This window comes from Cynocephalus volans, chromosome 9, assembly GCF_027409185.1.
Source record: "Cynocephalus volans isolate mCynVol1 chromosome 9, mCynVol1.pri, whole genome shotgun sequence".
NCBI lineage: Eukaryota > Metazoa > Chordata > Mammalia > Dermoptera > Cynocephalidae > Cynocephalus > Cynocephalus volans.
This window is the reverse complement of record NC_084468.1, coordinates 63595596-63613426: the sequence shown is the minus strand read 5'-3', so window position 1 is coordinate 63613426 and position 17831 is coordinate 63595596. Positions and strand designations below refer to the sequence as shown.

Here is a 17831-nt window from a genome sequence, read left to right as displayed (position 1 = left end):
CTGGCAGGTACAAGGATCCAAACCCTTGACCTTAGTGTTATAACACCACACTGTAACCAACTGAACTAACTGGCCAGCCTATTATCTAGGAGTTCTACAATTGAGGATCAATACAAAACAAAATAGCACTTCAATTTAGTAATGACTTTAAGGCACTATTTATTTCTCAAAGTCCCCAGAGAGGCATGGCATTTCTGGGAAAGCCTACCTCAGACCTCTGTTGTGGAAAAGCACCAGTATGTGATTCTTTAGGAAAGTATTAAACAAACAATACCTCCAACACTGAATAACTTACATGTATAATAATAGTAACAGTGAGAAATTGTAACCAAATGCAACTGCATAATTGTGTAGTTGTGATTTTGGTACTGAATATGAATTTGAACTATATGACCACTAATTTCATTAGATTTTATTGGACAGAGAGATAAATGCAGGCCGTGCTCAGTTTTCACAGGAGTGTGAGACTATAAAAATAATTGTTGAAACAGTGCAAAGCAATCTTAATAACCAATGGGAAAATTATTTGTTCAATGACCTTTAAAATTGTTTGTCAAAATATTAAAAATACTCTTAACTGTGGTTCATAAATGTATAAGGAATTGAAAACAATAGCAAAACTAGTATTTATTTAGTACACCATAATTTAAAACATTAGAAACATTGCAAATTAAAGTGTTTTATTCTTTTGTAAAAATCCGGTCAAAAATAGTTTGAATGGCGCTTGCCTTCTTCTGGCCAAGTAACTGACAATTGGAGCAAGCATCTTTTCTATGCCTTGGTGAATTGTCAGATTCCTTTCTAGGCTTGGATCAGCTTCCAGTTTTATCCTTTCCCCTTTCAATGTCATGAAATATCTCTGAGAGTTCCTTTAATGTCAAGCTTTACATCAGTGCAACTTCACCAAGACAACATCATCCTTTTCATCACAAACACTTTATTTATGTCAATAAATCATTCCCATCAGTGTAATCTACTTTAAATGGGCACCCAGTTTTCTTTATTAATGAGCAGAGATTCCTGCAAGGACAATTTACTTCAACATTTGATTTTACCTACATTCATTTTGTTTATCTTGGCTACAGTTATAGTGAAACTTTCACCGATACTCACAAAGCAGCTCTACTTTCCCTGTGGCAATTTGTAGCCAAATGCTACCTATGAGTTTTGTGGCATAACCCAAGTTAAAGTTCCTCCCTCTCAGCTGGGGGTTCATCCCTCACCTCAGGTTAAGTCCTGATGAGCAACCTGAAGAGCAACATGTCAAAACCTATCACTTGCCTGCTCCTATGGGTGGCTGAGTCATGGCCTCACTGGCAAGGCCTTCCCTACCAAGTCCAGGTCTTTGTTACTGATCTGGCTCCATTCACCAGCAGGGTAGTAAGAGAAATACTAGTAATCATATGGGCAACCTTCATGATAAGACCAGAAAATCCTGACCTTCCTTCCAAAAATTTCTGTGTTTTAACACAATCATTTGTTAGCATTCTGTTGGATGTCCAAGATGCACCAAACATTAAAGCTGAAAGAGGACATTGATATAATCGCTATCATTTAACTGATAACAGGATGGCCAAGAAGTTGCAAGGCTGTTGGCCAACAGTGCTAGGTCTGAAATAACCTCTTCAATCTCCCAGCCCAATGCTTTTTCCTGTTCATCTTGTAACTTTATTTCTCTTTGCCATTTCTTTCTTTTATTTTGTTGTATACTTAGATATACAGAACTGCAATTTGATTTAATAGACATTACCAAGTTGAGTGGTATGCAAACTGAAGGGCATATCTATATGAGCTACTAAGCATACACACCCACCCCAAAATGCTCATATTTTTAATTTTTCCAGGATACCCTCATGAGCAACAAACATTCTCAGTTAAAACAAGAAAGCATAAAAATGATCTGAGACCAACAAAATACCCTGTGAAAGAAGAGCTTATGAAATGTGGAGAACTGCAGGGTAAGTCTGCTCTACAAGCACAAGAGTCTTATGAAATTGTAGTGAACTGCAAAGATCTCTGCTGTTCTTGCATCGAGCTGGTTATCTTACACTGTCAATGCCATCTGGGTGCGTCATAAGTGCATAGTGATTTTGCAATAAACACATGGTAACTATAATGTTATCAAGAAACAGAAACGACAGTGAAAAAAATAAATTAGGACAGGTTTTAAAATGAAATGCATCTTTACCCTTTCAAGTTAAAAAATTCAAATAAATTATTGATACCTTACTTGAGTGACTGAACATGAAAGAGGAAATAAAGAGAATTTTAGTAATGTATACACTATACACACACACACACATATACATACAGACACATATTCATGTCAACAGCCATCTCTGCTAGACTGCAGTTTCATCTATGCCAGGGACCCAATAAATTAGAGCCTATGAGGGCAGTAGTGTGTCTTTTTTTTTTCTTTTATCAATATACAATGCAGTTGATTTTCATGTCCCTTTACTGATTCCTCCCAGTAGTTTGTCTTTTGATAAGGCACATCTGTACTTTGCTCTTACTCACTGTTCTGTCCTTAAGACTGTATTGTTACCTATACGCATCCTTAGGTTTTGCTTTTTCTCTCTTCTTTTAGCACCAGGCTCAAATTTCTTACCTGGATCTGGTCTTTGATTCATCCTAGAATCTTCCGTATATGAGGCTAATACTCTAAGATACTTCTGTTTGCATTTTCAGTTTTATTCTACACCATGGTAGAACTTGGGTAAACCATCAGCTGACAACCAGACTCCAAGTGAGAATTTAAAACCTGAATTATTTTAAAAATTGCATTGTCTATTCCTTTCAGTTTGTGTATAAGGACACACCTATAAGTAATAAAGTTCTTGATATGGCCCTGCTTTTTTTTTTGGCCAGGATAATTGGTCTTACACATAAAATATTTCTAATATGAAAATGTCTCCACTTTACTATATTCATGCCTCAATGGTACAATTAGAATGAAGGGAGGGAGAAAATGAAGGAAGGAAGGAAGTATGTGAGTTTGATTAAACTTTTCCATCAGAGGAAAGAGGTGATGATTAATAACTTAATAATGTTCCCATGAAGAAGAAAGTTTCTCTTTCTACTATCAACACATGTAAAGTAGAATCTTTTGTTTTTTCTTCACTTATGAAAAGAGATTTTCTTTCATTACCTTCAAAGTCAACGTCTCCAACTAATTTTGTCTTTCCTGTCACTGGATCCTGGATGTAGTTGATCCCCACATCAATTACAGCAGCACCTTCTTTAACCATATCAGATGTAATCAACTTTGGAATACCTGAAAACAAAATAGACTTTTTTGAAACACTCTGAATAATACTTAAACATTGTCCTGGAGTATAACAAAGGTTTATACACCTAATGTTTCTGATATCACGGGCTTTAAAAAACATATAGAATTCTCTGTTCTAAGGAAGAGGCCAACTGCACTCTGATCATTTCTGGTCAGGCAGGAGAATAAAGATGATTAAAGTAGCTCATGGGGGCTTCCGTGGATGAAATCCCACCAGGAGTTACCCTTTTACCCTAGACTGCTTACCTGACTTCTCCATATGGATACCTGCTTGAGTAGCACCCCTTTGTATTTCATGCACAATAAATAGCATGAGATTATAAACATGAGACAGACTCCTGCTGAGGCGAAGTGAAATGGACAGGAGTGAAAGCAGCTTGGAAATTGGGGCAGAGAGAGAAGAAAGGAAGGGAAGGAGAAAGATCGGGAGGGAGGAAGGAAGGGGAAAAAGAAAAAATGAGGATAATAATAATTCATATTCCCCAGGGTTGTGATAAGTGGTAAAGTGCCATAAACGTAGTGGCGTCTCATCAACTCCAACATTAAGTGCTATCTTGAGCTTTCTTTTTATTTTTCTTGGTTTCTTTGATTCATTATGTCTGTATATGATTCTGAAAGGTGTAAGGTATAGTACGCTCTCCTCACAATTGCTCCATTCCAGTTTGAAAGATAGATCTATAGAGATCTTATGTTACCACCCGTTTTCTATAACTGTTTTCAAATTTTGTTTCAAGTACAGTGGTACCAGCTAACAATGGCTAATGATCCAGTTTTTTAAAAAAATTAATGTTTAACAAACCATCCCCAACTTAGTGGATCAAAACCACAAGTTATTATTATGTCTCGTGGACTGTGTTCAGCTGGATGGATCTGGCACGGGATCTTTCATGTATTTGGAGTCAGATAGTGTCTGAAGCTGGAGTCATCTAAAGACATGACTAGGCTGTGTGTGCAAAATGGCTCATTCACGTGGCTGCAGTCGATGCTCACGGTTGGCTGGGAGATGAGTAGGGCTGTCAACTGGAGCCCATATGCATAAACTCTCTGTGTAGCTTGGGATTCTCACAACCTGGCAAACTGCTTCCAAGAGTGACTGTTCGAAGAGACAGGAAGTAAAGTTGCCAGTCTGATAAGGCTGGAAACTGGAAACTAACATAATGTCTCTTTGGTCATATTCTATTGATCAAGCACTGACAAAGTCCACCCAGATTCAAGAGGAGAAACAGAGACCCACTTGATGATGGGAGGAGAATAAAGAAATCTGTGGTCATCTTTATTCTACCACAGTGCCTCTTGTGGACATTATGTCTGGTAGGTGACTTACTTGCTTTTGCATTCTGCATCCCTTGCAGGAAAAGTCTACCTATGTGTTGTCAGAGGCCTTCTCTTAGCAACTGAACTATCCCTTTAAGCATTCCAGAAGGCATAGGTGTCACCAGTGACAAATGATTTTTAGTGTAGTAAGAGTTTGAAGATTATAAACAAATAGTGCCAACAAAAATGTAGCCATCTGATAGGTTCCTTAGTCATATAATATACCAAAGAGGCATCAGTGTTTGATGTATTTTTTCCTTGCTTTCTTAACCTGTGACATAGAACTTCATCCTTTTTATTGATTATAGCTTAGTTAGTATTGCTCTAAAGATTGTCACAAAATCCTGTTTCTTTTGGCATCCAATAGAAAAAGAATACACATATTGATTATAAATGCAGGAAAATTTTTAAGATGAAAATGTTCATGAAATGTTAATTAAAATCCAACTACTATGGTAATAGCAAAGATCCAAATCTTCCTGTGATTATTACAATATCTCAGAGAATATCAGACTCAAATGGACAAAAGCCACAATTTTCAAAATAGAAGGAAATGTATGCATGATTTTAATTCTCAAGAAAATTTAAAAATGGAAAAAAATTTTAAATGCCATGTTTATTTTTTTCTGATAATGATGCTATACATATCCACTGTAGAAAAATTTTAAAAATATCTAAAAGTTTAAGATAAAAATAAAAATCACTATTATCTTACCTTACAAATATTTTTTATTGTATCTCTTTCTAAGATTTAAAAATATTTATATATTAGATATAAAATATGATGCCTGTATTTCATTCATATTGTTTTCACTCTGTATCTTACCACTTTGTCATTAAAATTAAATTGTGAGCATTTTCACATTTCGTTAAGTATTTGAAACTTAAATATTGTATGAAATAATTCACCATATAAATTACCATAAGTTATTCATTACTGCATTGTTTCTAATATTGTGCTATTATAAATAATGCAGTGATGATCATTTATGTTCAGAAAAGTATAGGTAATTTCTTAACTGGAGAATCAAATTTGATAAAATTTTCATTGAACCCTTATTTACATAATGGAAAAATGTGGGTTGGATGAAAATTCCTGTAGGTAGAGTCATAGCTGGTTAAATAACATATTCCAAAACTGTTGATCAATGCATCTGTAACAAGGTCTTTTAAGGTCTTCACTGAAAAGTATGCCAGTGCCATTTTCAAAAATTTTACAAAGAACTTGGAAGAACACATTAACATTGTGATGGTTATCTTATTTTTGTCTTCCTCCAGATTCATTTTCCACCTTTTTCTGCTCTACTGTATGCTAGAGGTGGAACTGATTCTTACAGAGGTCTGGTGTGTTTCCTATTTCTTTTGGAACCCTGTTATGGCCATGAGAAAGAAATTAGCCTACTGGAGGACATTAATCTTGTGGAGGAGAACTGAGTCATTTCAGCTCAGGTCATCCCAGACTGATCATCACCTAGTCAACCACCAGCTGATGGCAGATGCTTGAGCAAACCCCAGGAAGAGTAGCAGAAATGAGCCACGGTCACCACAACTGACCAATGGAACCACAGACTAATGAAAAAAAAAATTTTAAAGGTAGTTAATCGGTTAAGTTTTGGGGTATTTTTGTGTGTTTACACAGCAATAACTGCATAGCTCATATTTGAAAATGACACAAAATTTGATAGAATAGCTAGTAGGGTGTCACTTTGGAATGATGGATTATAAATAGCAAGAATAATGTGAAAGGGGATAAATGCATAATTCTCATCAGGTGCTGTGCTCTATTAAAAACTCCTTAAAGGGCCAGCCCCGTGGCTCACTCGGGAGGGTGCGGTGCTGGTAACGCCAAGGCTGCGGGTTTGGATCCTATATAGGGATGGCCAGTGTGCTCACTGGCTGAGCGTGGTGCGGACCACACTGTGCCAAGAGTTGCGATCCCCTTACAGGTCAAAACAAACAAACAAACAAACAAACAAGAAAAAAAAAACTCATTAAAAAACTGAGACAAATAGTGTCCAGATATAAGGATGCAATATTTTCCACTACATTTTTAGCAGACTCTCTAAGGAAAAGCTGATTGTATTCCAGAGGCTGGTCTAGAAAAGGATGATCAGAACAGGTCTAGAAATCATGTCATATGGAGGAGTTCTATCAAACTAGTTGGTTCAGCTGTTTCTTTATGGGTCAGCAACAGAATTAAAAAAAGCTTATACCACAATGTAAAGCAACTGTATCACTAAACACTTTAATTCAGCTAGCTTTATTTTTATTTTTAAAATTTTTCTTAAAGATGACTGGTAAGGGGATCTTAATCCTTGACTTGGTGTTGTCAGCACGACACTCTCCCAAGTGAGTTAACCAGCCATCCCTATATAGGGATCTGAACCCATGGCTTTGATGCTGTCAGCACCACACTCTCCCAAGTGAGCCACGGGCCGGCCCTAGCTAGCTTTATTTTTTGTAGCAAGACGTTCTCAATGAAGGAAGCAGTCTGTTGATTTATATTCTGGTGCAAGTTCCCTGTCTTGTTGTGTTCCTATAATATACAGTTCACAGAGAATAAGAAATAGTCACAGACCAGCGCAAGTGCACTGACCATACAGTGAATACCTCTGAAACTCAGGCTGCCTGTCTCAGGGACAAAAAACAAAAACAAACAAACCAAAAAAAAACACCTAAAAATAAAATCCCAAAACCCAATAATTTTGGTAGTGTCTTCAATATGTTAAACTGACAAACTGAAAAGGGGGTAGATTTACTCTATATGATTTTCAAAGGAAGAATGGAGGAAGAAAGGAAGGCAAATGCAGAAAGTAGATTTTAGTCAATATAAAGAAGACTTAAGAATAATAATAAAATATGCTACAAAGAGAAACTTTATGCTGTCCCTATTCCTCATTAGAAATATTCGGAATAGGGTAAAGAAGGGATTGAACTGGGAAAGTTAGCTGTAGGAGGACAGGTTCCCAGATGGCCTTGGCTGACCCAGCACTTTCCCCTCCCACTTGCAATTCTGACAATGTACCAAGAATGGGACATCCTGAGATTAGGAGGAAGTATCTGAAACAATCCAGGCTACGTCCCTGTCCCTCCTACAACAGGATATTCTTCAAGACTTGAGCTAATCAATGGGTATATTAACTCAGTGCAAAGTGCTTTTGGGGTCCCTCAGCTGTGGTGCAATGTGGGGCATGCACAATGAGACTCCATCCTCCCTGAGAAGCTTTCCTGAGCCTAAGAAGACTAGCTTGTCACGGATCCTACACTTCTGTTTATTCGTGATGCCTTTCTGTGTGTAATAAATCTGCTTTGCCTGATTCGTTGTGTGTGTTCTGTCTCACCAGACTCATACAAGGGGTAGAGTGGGACTGCTGTTAGGACTACTGCAGCAGCTGGGTCTACTCTGAACTTCGGATAGAATTATGAACCCTTGCATTAGTGATGCCTTCTAATTGTATGACTTAAACATTCTCATTTTGTCTTTTCAAATTAAAAAAAAAATTTTTTTCTTTCTTCTCTAAGCTAATTCATTTCTGAACCATTGTAGACTTCTGACCCTATCATTGTACTGGAAGGGAGAAATAATATAAATATAAATGGTACTGAATGGTTGAAATAATAACAAATGGACTTACAAAATCTCTATTTCAGACGTTAAGTATTCTAAGTAGTCTGTTTACATCATTGTCTTGCAGAGAAAATGACTGGAAGTACAAAGTTGTTCAATAATTATATTTTTAAAGACACTGAAAAGAAATATCTTAGACACTATGTATTTAATTCCCCAACTATACAAATGCAATATAAATTCTTATCACTTGATGAAAGTGAAATAGCATTAAAATCTACTTAAATATTTGGTGAATTTAAAGACATATACATGAGGATGTGAAGTCAGATTTTTTTTTTTTTTTTGCTTTTTGTTAAAGTTGAAAATGAATGATTTCAAGTGAACAATTTCTATGAGCTTTATTTCTTTTTTGCTGTTATAATTCCATGGAAGCCTATACTTAATTCTTATATAATTTGAAGGCTCAAGCATTATATATGAGAACTGAAACCATCCACACCCATATAGCTTACTGTATACATTAACAAGACTTTACTATTCTGTCTTCGTCAACATGACTTTATTGTTCCAGGAAACTCTTGCTCAGAAAGATAAAAGTTGAAAGTAATTTTGTCTCAGTAACTTACTGAAAAACTCATTTAATGAACATCAAACCATTAGACTTTTCAGTAGATAATATCAAATGGCTGTTTATTCTCTAATATTCTTTGAAACACTTGCTCTAAAACCCTCTCCTTATTGTGTCCACTAATCTTAAACTTTTAGATTATGATCCTTACCCAATCCTAAAAAAGCCCCCACATTGAAAAACTTGCCTTAAAACAAACTCCAACATCTCATAAATATCCCAACTTTGCCTTCATACCCTAAGATGCTACAAAAATGAACCAGGTCTCTAGGAGGAAATAAATCCATGATTTGTAGAATGATGTAGATGATTTCTGTGGTACAAATAATCACACCATGGCTGACTTCGAGCTACTAATATGACATCACTAAACATGGAATTGGGAAGAGATGGGCAGAATCAACCTTCACAGGCTGATTAGAGATGACTCCAGCATACCACTGCTACTAAGGCTCTGTCAATGTAGTACTCACCCATGTTGCAGTAACCATAAACTCAAATCTAACTTATCAATGGATTGCTTTGGTAATTTGACAATCTTGGGGATCCATGAAGATCTGATCAAGAACTTCTCTTGGCCATGATCCGAGACATCAACTCAAATCATGAGTGTCTCTGTGGCCCCTGGAGCCTCCAGCTGGAGCAGGGAGCTGTTGGTCTTTCTGACTGTGATGATGAGGTGAGTCTTGCATTGTGTCTGAACTCTAATTTCTTTTCATTGAAGCTCCTAAATGCTGAGTTCATTTTGTTTTCTATGAATAAGGAACCTTTTTTAGAAATCCTTTCATTATCTGATCAGATTTGAAAAATTCTTATCCTTAGTAGAAATCAGTTTTATTATTGACAACACTATTTGTCTCTGTCCCTGTCATGTTTTATTGTATCTCTATAAAGGGAAGTTCACAGGAAGGTGATGGGTGTAAGCCATATAAATCCATTCCTCAAATTGACTGTGAGGACTGAGAAATTCAGTTTTCCGAAGTTTCTTCCAAACTACGGAAAATTCTTTGGAAAACCTTTGCCTCAGGTCATTTAGCAGATTCTTATGAGTATTTTTCTCAGTCTGTCTTGTTTCATCTTTGAAATCTCTCCAAACCTTACTGTCTATGGGGAATTTGAAATTAGTCAGGTTTGCAGCTGGAGACAGCCCAGCCATTAAGCTGTGGGAGGTTGAGGAAGGAGGTGCACAGGCAGCATTTTCAACTGACTGTTCCTAGACTCTGCTGGATTTGCCTCAGTCTAAACCTAAGACCATTCCCCTCTGACAAAGACTTCCACTATTTATATGTCTTTACACCATAACCCAAATTCTTGTATTTATTATTTTTCTAAGTGGCATAATTTCACTAAGGATAATTTGGAATTTCAATAGCCATTGAAGAACATTCAATATGAATAAAAATGTTAATTTGAGAACACTTAGAATACAAAAGAATAAAATTCCAAACACTCAATGGTCTTCATTTTTTAAATGTGTTTGAGAAAGTATTCAAAGGTATACAGATTCTAAAATTGTTCCCTTAAAATATTAGATTCCTTGGCTGAGGGGGAAAAAAAAGTGAAAAACTTAGTCTCTCTTTAAGATTCCTCCAAATCTTAACACAAACCTAATGTTCTTTATCCTTTTCTCCCAGCCTATATTTCTTCATCTTCTTCTGACTTGTTTCTCTTCTTTCCTGGCTGGCCAGAAACCTTTCAAGTTAAACTCCCCTCAGAACAGAGAAAACCCCTTTATGTTGACTTTAGGACCTAGTCTCTTATTCTGAACTAAAAGCCCTTGTTAAAATTTTCCCAAACCTAGCCATGATAGAATTTGCAAAGGAATTAGGAATAATTTTGGAATGTATAATGCAGAGCTCCCAAATCCATATGTATTAGTTCATATGTTTAGATGCAAAAGAATTGGATGGAAAGGCAGATTTCAAAGACTCTGAATTGCTTAAGAAATCAGAGGGATATGGAAAGCTCTAGATATTGGATGTCTTTTGAAAGCTATCTCCAAAATCATTTCCGTGAATATCGATTGAACTCTGATTCAGTCCTATAAGCAAAGAAAACGTTAATCCACTAAGAAATTCAGGAATAGGCTATTTAATGCCTTTTGAAAGCAATGAGATGAAATCCTGAGGCAGATGAGGCCCCAGATTTGTTTACTTTTCGTGAATGACCTTAAACCAGACATAGAAGAGTTAATATACAAGAAAAACTAGAAGAGTTAATATACAAGAAAAAACCAGCCCCTATTGCCAGACTTCCAGCACTCTGCCAAACACTTTGAAAGGGCCTTAGTACAAAATAAGAATTAGACTCAGAATAACTTTATGGCCTAATAGATAGAACAATTTGATATTCCCAGTCAATAAACACAAAGAGGGAGTCACTTGGCAAAGACAGTTGTAGGTACTGTAAACAGAAAGAACATTGGCAAAAAAAAAAAAAAAAAAAAAAAAATTACATTATAAGGAAAAAAATGAAGAATATGAAAATAAACGTGATTTAAAGAGAAAACAAACACCCAGTTTCTCATTTTACTCTTAAGTTTACAAGGAGAAATTTCTCACAGTGTTAAAGAATAATCCTTTGATTGATGTGGGCACTACCTTATTAGCCTTAAACCCTGCCATTCAAAGTCGCCCTTGGAGTAATAAACTATGCAGGTGGTGGGTGTCTCTAATATCCCTAGACATTTTCCATGTCCTAACCCAGAACAGAAATATAGCCTTTCCTTTTCTGTGATACCACACCAGCTAATATGATATTATGAAAATAGAATTGCCAGATTAAATAACGTCTTGTTTGGTCTCCTCCTTAAAATCCCTGAGAACTTCCTAGTCATAATGAGGTCACAGCTAATTTGAACACTGACTTAGACTAGTACATTTATGTCGAAGCAAGCCCAAATTGAAGATCTCAAAGAGGTGCTAGAGATTTTGTGGGTAAAACTTTGAGAATATCAGCAGGATTATCGGGGCTGAACCCATCCAGGTTCAGACTGACCTCTTTCATTCTCTATCTAAACTTACATAATACCCTCTTAAACCATACGCTAATGCCTAAAATTAATAGACAATAAGCTTACTCTTAAAATATTCATCCTCCTAGTCAAAAGAACCCCAATGAGCAGGGATATAGGTTCATTCTGGACCTTAGAGCCCTAAACAGAAATGGAAGTATTCCGTGCTTCCTTGTAGTAGCAAACTCAATCAAGTTCTATAATCTTTTTGCCTCCTGAAGCTATAAACTTTACAGTTTTAGATCTGTATTTTTGTTTTCTTTAGTGTCCCTTTAGATCAAAATAATCAACATTTATCCACATTCTTCTGGAAATATCAACAATATACGTTCGGCTGTTGTGCTCTAGGAGTTTACTAAGGCACCCTCACATTTTTCACGAGTCCTCAACTTGGACCTAAAGAATCTGAAATTTCCCAGTAATTCTACAGGTATCATACTGATAAGGATTTGACGCAGAACATATATTTCAGAAGATATGAATCATACTCTGAATTTGAAGTTTATACCAGTTAAAAATACTTTTATGTTATGCTGCTTTATCAGCAGATATGTTACTGAAGTACAAAGGTAATAAGAAACATTACAAGTATATGAAATTAGCTATTAAATTTTACAGAAACACTTGCTGTTACAAACTCCCCTTTTGATATCTAGTAGTTTTCAAAACTCCCATATCAGTTGACTAAGTTAACAGTAAAACATATCAACTCTAAATTCTGGGTCATTCAGTAATATGAAATTGAATTGTTAAATATTTATGTTATCATTTAAAAAAATTCTAGCTTACAAATATAATTTTACGCTAAAGCTCCAGGTATGTTTATACAGATAGGCTTGTTGTGTTTTCTTCCCCAAGCTAATTAATCAATCTGTGAATTTACTTCTGGAAGAAGAAAAGGTCTATTATTAATGTAGAATTTAAAAAATAATTGAGATAATTATATTAGGGTGAAATATTCTCATCAGGAAACTTAGATTTCTGATTTATCTAAGATTTCTCTGCACGAGGTGAAAATCTCTTTGATGGAAAAGTAGACTAACCAATGGATGATCTACACAGAATCACACTACTTCAAAGGTTATGCCTTTCTTATTAGGTGATTGCAAATCTGCTCTTTCGTGATTCCTTATATGACAAATATAAAAATAAATCGCCAATGTTTTCTAAGCAAAAACATACCAAAAGAGATAATATTTAAAAAATGATAGCAATGACTAAAGCACACAGGGCACTGTTCTACACCCCAGGAGTTAAGTTTTCTCTAATGTGAAGGTGTAACCATTACTCCTTGAGCAAGTGCGGGGCTATATCCTTACTCTTATCAATTAGAGCCCAAACTGGGTATTTTCTTGTGCCTATTTGCAATCTCAGAATTGAGTTCACATGAATTTAAGAAAAAAAAAACTTATTCCTCCTATCATATTCATCTTTAAGTCTTTATGAAATGGCTCAGTCAAGGCATCCTGATAAAAGGAAGCATCATATTTACACATTACCTTAATTAGTAGAGTTCAAAGGGCTGTGCAAACATTATCTAATTAAACTTCACAACAATTCAGTGAAGCAAGAGAAGGTTTACCCATTATCCTCATTCACAGAAGAGAGGTTTTGAGGTGCTGAGAAGCTAAATCGTTTTTTAGTTTCACAATGATGAGTCAGAGGTGAGGCTGGGAATAAAACCAGAGTCGTAGTTCAGATGTAAAAGTAAACCATGGAAATGCTTATTCAGGTGGATCACTCCTTCAGCTGGAAGCTGGCCTGCTACATAAATAAGAAGAGTAATTGGAATGGAATTTGAAAGAATGCAGAAGTTTCTTTCTAGATTAGAAAAACTTTCTTCAGTATTACTTGTTTCGGAGATAGTTACATGATGGCTAAATACATTCTAACTAAATAGAGCTTTGCTAAATTACTAATAAGAGTACCTCAGTGTCTTCTCCGAAGAATTCTCCTGTTATTTCCAGGAATCCTCAAGAAGTATTTACAAACCAGTGAATCAGTGGCAGTGATCACAGAGCATATCCTGTTCTTTTTCTTTTTCTCTTGCAACTTTGGTTTCTATCCAATACATGTATGGCTCTGACACCTGTTTAAAGAATAATGTCGATGACAGGGACAATACCTAGATGGTCCCAAAGCTTCTACTCCTTGAAGTATCAGAATGGTGTGAAGTTCCTTAAAGAGGTGAGGGCTAGCAGGGCCTTCTCTATGCTACATTTGATCATCTGGGGCAGGTGGGTGGGTGTATAGAATCCCTTTGTATTTAGAAATTCATAGGATCACTCTTGAGTAGTTCCATCAGCTTCTGCCTTGAATCATTTTTCTGCAAAGCCAATGGACCTGTGGGGTCCAAATACATGCATCTCTTTTCTTCTTCTTATCAACCCAACCTTATTTCTTGCAAACAGACACTGGTGCATTTGGGGTATGGGTAGAGCTTGGAGGCCAGTGGAGGCAAGAGGCAAGGGTCCACAGTACCAGCTACCCGTGTTATGCACAGAGTGTTAATGTAGAATGGAATGGGTTCCAAACATTTTTGAACCCTTTCTATAAAGGAAAAGTGGTTACTAGCTCAATATGTTTAATGATCAAGGCAAGGAGAGACGTAGTCACTGAAAAGAGAGGGTGAGTTTAAGGGAGCTCTGCAACCAACCAAAAGCCTCTTAGGTTCCTCAAAGTCCAGTACAAAAACCAATGATTCAATCCCTCTGTTTATAGATACAGCTCCTGAAGGCCAAATAATCCTGACAGTACATAACATAAACATATTCACCTCCTTCCACATTTCTTCCTGCCATCTTTTTAATTTAATTTAACTTAATTTTATTTTATTTATTTTGCAGGGATAAGAATGTAGCATGATATCTAACCCTCCTGGCAAATTTTTAAGTATACAACATGGTATTGCTAACGATAGTCACTATGCTATACAGTAGCTCTCTGGGACTTATTCATCATGTATAACTGAAACTTAGTACTATTCAACACCATCTCCTCATTTCATCCTCTTCCGAGCCTCTGGCAACCACCATTTTCCTCTTTGCTGTTTGACAATTTTAGATTTTTCACGTAAGTAGAACCATGTAGTATTTGTACTTCTATGTTTGGCTTATTTCACTTAGGATATTGTCCTCAAGGTTCATCCATCTGGTCACAAATGGTAGGAGTTTCTTCTTTTTTATGGCTGAATAATATTCCATAATATATATGTAACACATTTTCTTTATCCCTCATCTGTCCATGAACAGTTAGGTTGCTTCCATGTCTTGGCCGTAGTGAAAAATACTGTAATAAACATGAGATTGCAGATAACTCTTCAAAATACTGACTTCAATTCCTTTGGCTATATACCCATGAGTGAGACAGCTGGATAGTATAGTAGTTCTGTTTTTTTTTGCCAACATCAATGTCAAGGAGCTTTCCCCTTATGTTTTCTTCTAGGAGTTTTACAGTTCCAAATCTTACATTTAATTCTTTAATACATTTTGAGTTGGTTTTTATGCATGGTTTAAGATAAGGGTCCAACTTCATTCTTTTGCATGTACATATCCAGTTTTCAAAGAGAGCTTTTATTGAAGAGACTATCCTTTCTTCATCAGTTTCCCAAGATCAGTTGACAGTAAATGTTTGGGTTTAATTCTGGGCTCTCTAATCTGTTCCATTATTCTACATGTTTGTTTTTATGCTAGTATCATACTGTTTTGATTACTGTAGCTTTGTAATATATTTTGAAATAGGAAGGTGTGAAATCTACTGCTTTGTTCTTCTTGCTCAACATTGCTTTGGCTGTTTGAGTTATTTTGTGGCTCCATATGAATTTTAGAATTGCTTTTTTTACTTCTGTAAAAATGCCATTGAAATTTTGATAGGGATTGCACCAAATCTATATTTTGGGTAGTATGGACATTCTAACAATATTCTTATAATCAATAAACATGGAATATCTTTCCATTTATTTGTGTCTTCATTAACTTCTATCATCAATGTTCTATATATGTTTTACTAATATTCAGTACGTGTCTTTCATCTAGTTGGTTAAGTTTATTTCTAAATATTCGATTCCTGGAGAAGCTACTGAATTAGATCATTTTCTTAATTTTGTTTTTTGGATAGTTCATTGTTAAGTTTATATAAACACAACTAATTTTTCAGCTTGATTTTGTATCCTGAAACTTAACTGAATTTGTCAGTTGTGTTTTCTCTCTCTTTGTGTGTGTGTGTGGGTGTGTGTGTGTGGGTGTGTGTGTGTGTGTGTACTCTGTAAAGGTTTTCTTCCTAAGGGATTATGTCACTGGCAAACAGAGTAATTTTACTTCTTTCTTTCCAATTGGATGCTTTTGTTTCTTTTTCTTGCCTAATTGCTCTGGTTGGGATTTCCAGCAATACGTTCAATAGACGTGGTGAATGTAGTCATCTATACCTTGATTCAAATCTTAGAGAAAATGCTCTCAGTTTCTCATCATTGAGCATGATGTTATCTATTGGCTTTTCCTATATGGCCTTCATTATGTTGAGGTAAGTTCCTTCTATATCTAAGTTGAGAATTTTTATCATAAAACAGTGTTAAATTTTGTCAATTGCTTTTTCTGCATTTATTGAGATAATTATGTAGTTTTTATCCTTTATTCTGTTAATGTGATATATCACATTGATTGATTTGTTTGTGTTGAACCATCCTTGCATCCCAGGGATAAACCCACTTGGTTATCATGAAAGACCCTTCTAATGTGCTACTGAATTCAGTTTGCAAATATTTTGTTGAGGATTTTTACATTTATGTTCATCAAGGATACTGGCCTGTAGTTTTCCTTTCTTATGCTCTTTGTCTGACTTTGTTATCAGGGTAATGCTGGCCTTATAAAATTAATTTAAAAGTATTTTCTCATCTATTTTTTGGAAGAGTTTAATAAGGATTGATATTAATTCTTCTTAAATATTTGGTAGAATTCACCTGTGAACCCATCTGGTTCTGGGCTTGTCATTGTTGGGAACTTTTCATTTTTGATTATAGATTCAACCTCCTTACATGATATTGGCTTGTTCAGGCTTTTTATTTCTTTTTGATTCAGCCTTAGTACTTATGTGTTTCTAGAAATTTATCCATTTTTACTAGGTGGTCTAATTTGTTGGCATATAATTGTTTATAATAGTTGTTTATGACTTTTTAAAATTTTTGTGTTATCAGTTCTCCTCTTTCAGTTCTATTTTTTATTTGAGTCATCTCTCCTTCTTCTTGTTTGGCTAGCTAAGGGTTTGCCAATTTTGGTTGTGTTTTCAAAAAACCAACTTTTACTTCCATCAAATTTTTCTAATGTTTTTCTATACTCTTTTTTACTTATTTATGTTCTAATCTTTATTATTTCCTCATTTCTTCTAACTTTGGGCTTAGCTTGTTCTTTTTCTAATTCCTTGAGGTGTAAAGTTAAGTAGTTTATGTGAGATTTTTCTTCTTTTTATCAGAGACATTTATTGTTATAAACTTCCCACTAAGTACTGCTTTTGCTGCATCCTATGAATTTTGGTAGGCTATGTTTTTGTTTTTGTTTGTCTTAAGATATTTTCCAATTTTCCCTTTAATTTCTTCTTTAACGCAATGGTTGTTAAAGAGTATGTTGCTTAATTTCCATCTAGTTTTAAAAGTTTTTCAGTTTTCTTCTGTTATTCATTTCAGTTTCTTTCCACTTGGTCAGAATATACTTGAAATAATAACAATCCTCCTAAATTTTAAGATTTGTTTTGTGATCTAGCATGTTGTCTATCCTGGAAAATGTTTTGTGCACACTTGAAGAGTGTATATTCTGCTGCTGCTGGTAAAATGTTCTGTATATGTCTGTTAGGTCCATTTGTTTTTAGTGTCATTTGAGTCTGCTGTTTCTCTATTGATTTTATGTTTGGATGATATATTTATTGAACATGGGGTACTGAATTTTCCTACCATTATGGTATTGTTGTTTATTTATCCCTTGAGTTCTATCAATGTTTGCTTTATATATTTAGGTGATCTGATATT

General features: G+C 35.3%; 1 protein-coding gene across 2 annotated transcripts in view; it reads right to left on the bottom strand.

The window, feature by feature from the left end:
* The window catches only part of MTHFD2L (methylenetetrahydrofolate dehydrogenase (NADP+ dependent) 2 like), a 132399-nt gene that overhangs the window by 16157 nt on the left and 98411 nt on the right, over positions 1–17831 (bottom strand). For both annotated transcript variants that reach the window (XM_063108208.1, XM_063108209.1), the window contains one exon: positions 3152–3277. In XM_063108208.1, the coding sequence (XP_062964278.1) occupies positions 3152–3277 (126 nt within the window). The remainder of the gene's footprint in view (positions 1–3151; positions 3278–17831) is intronic.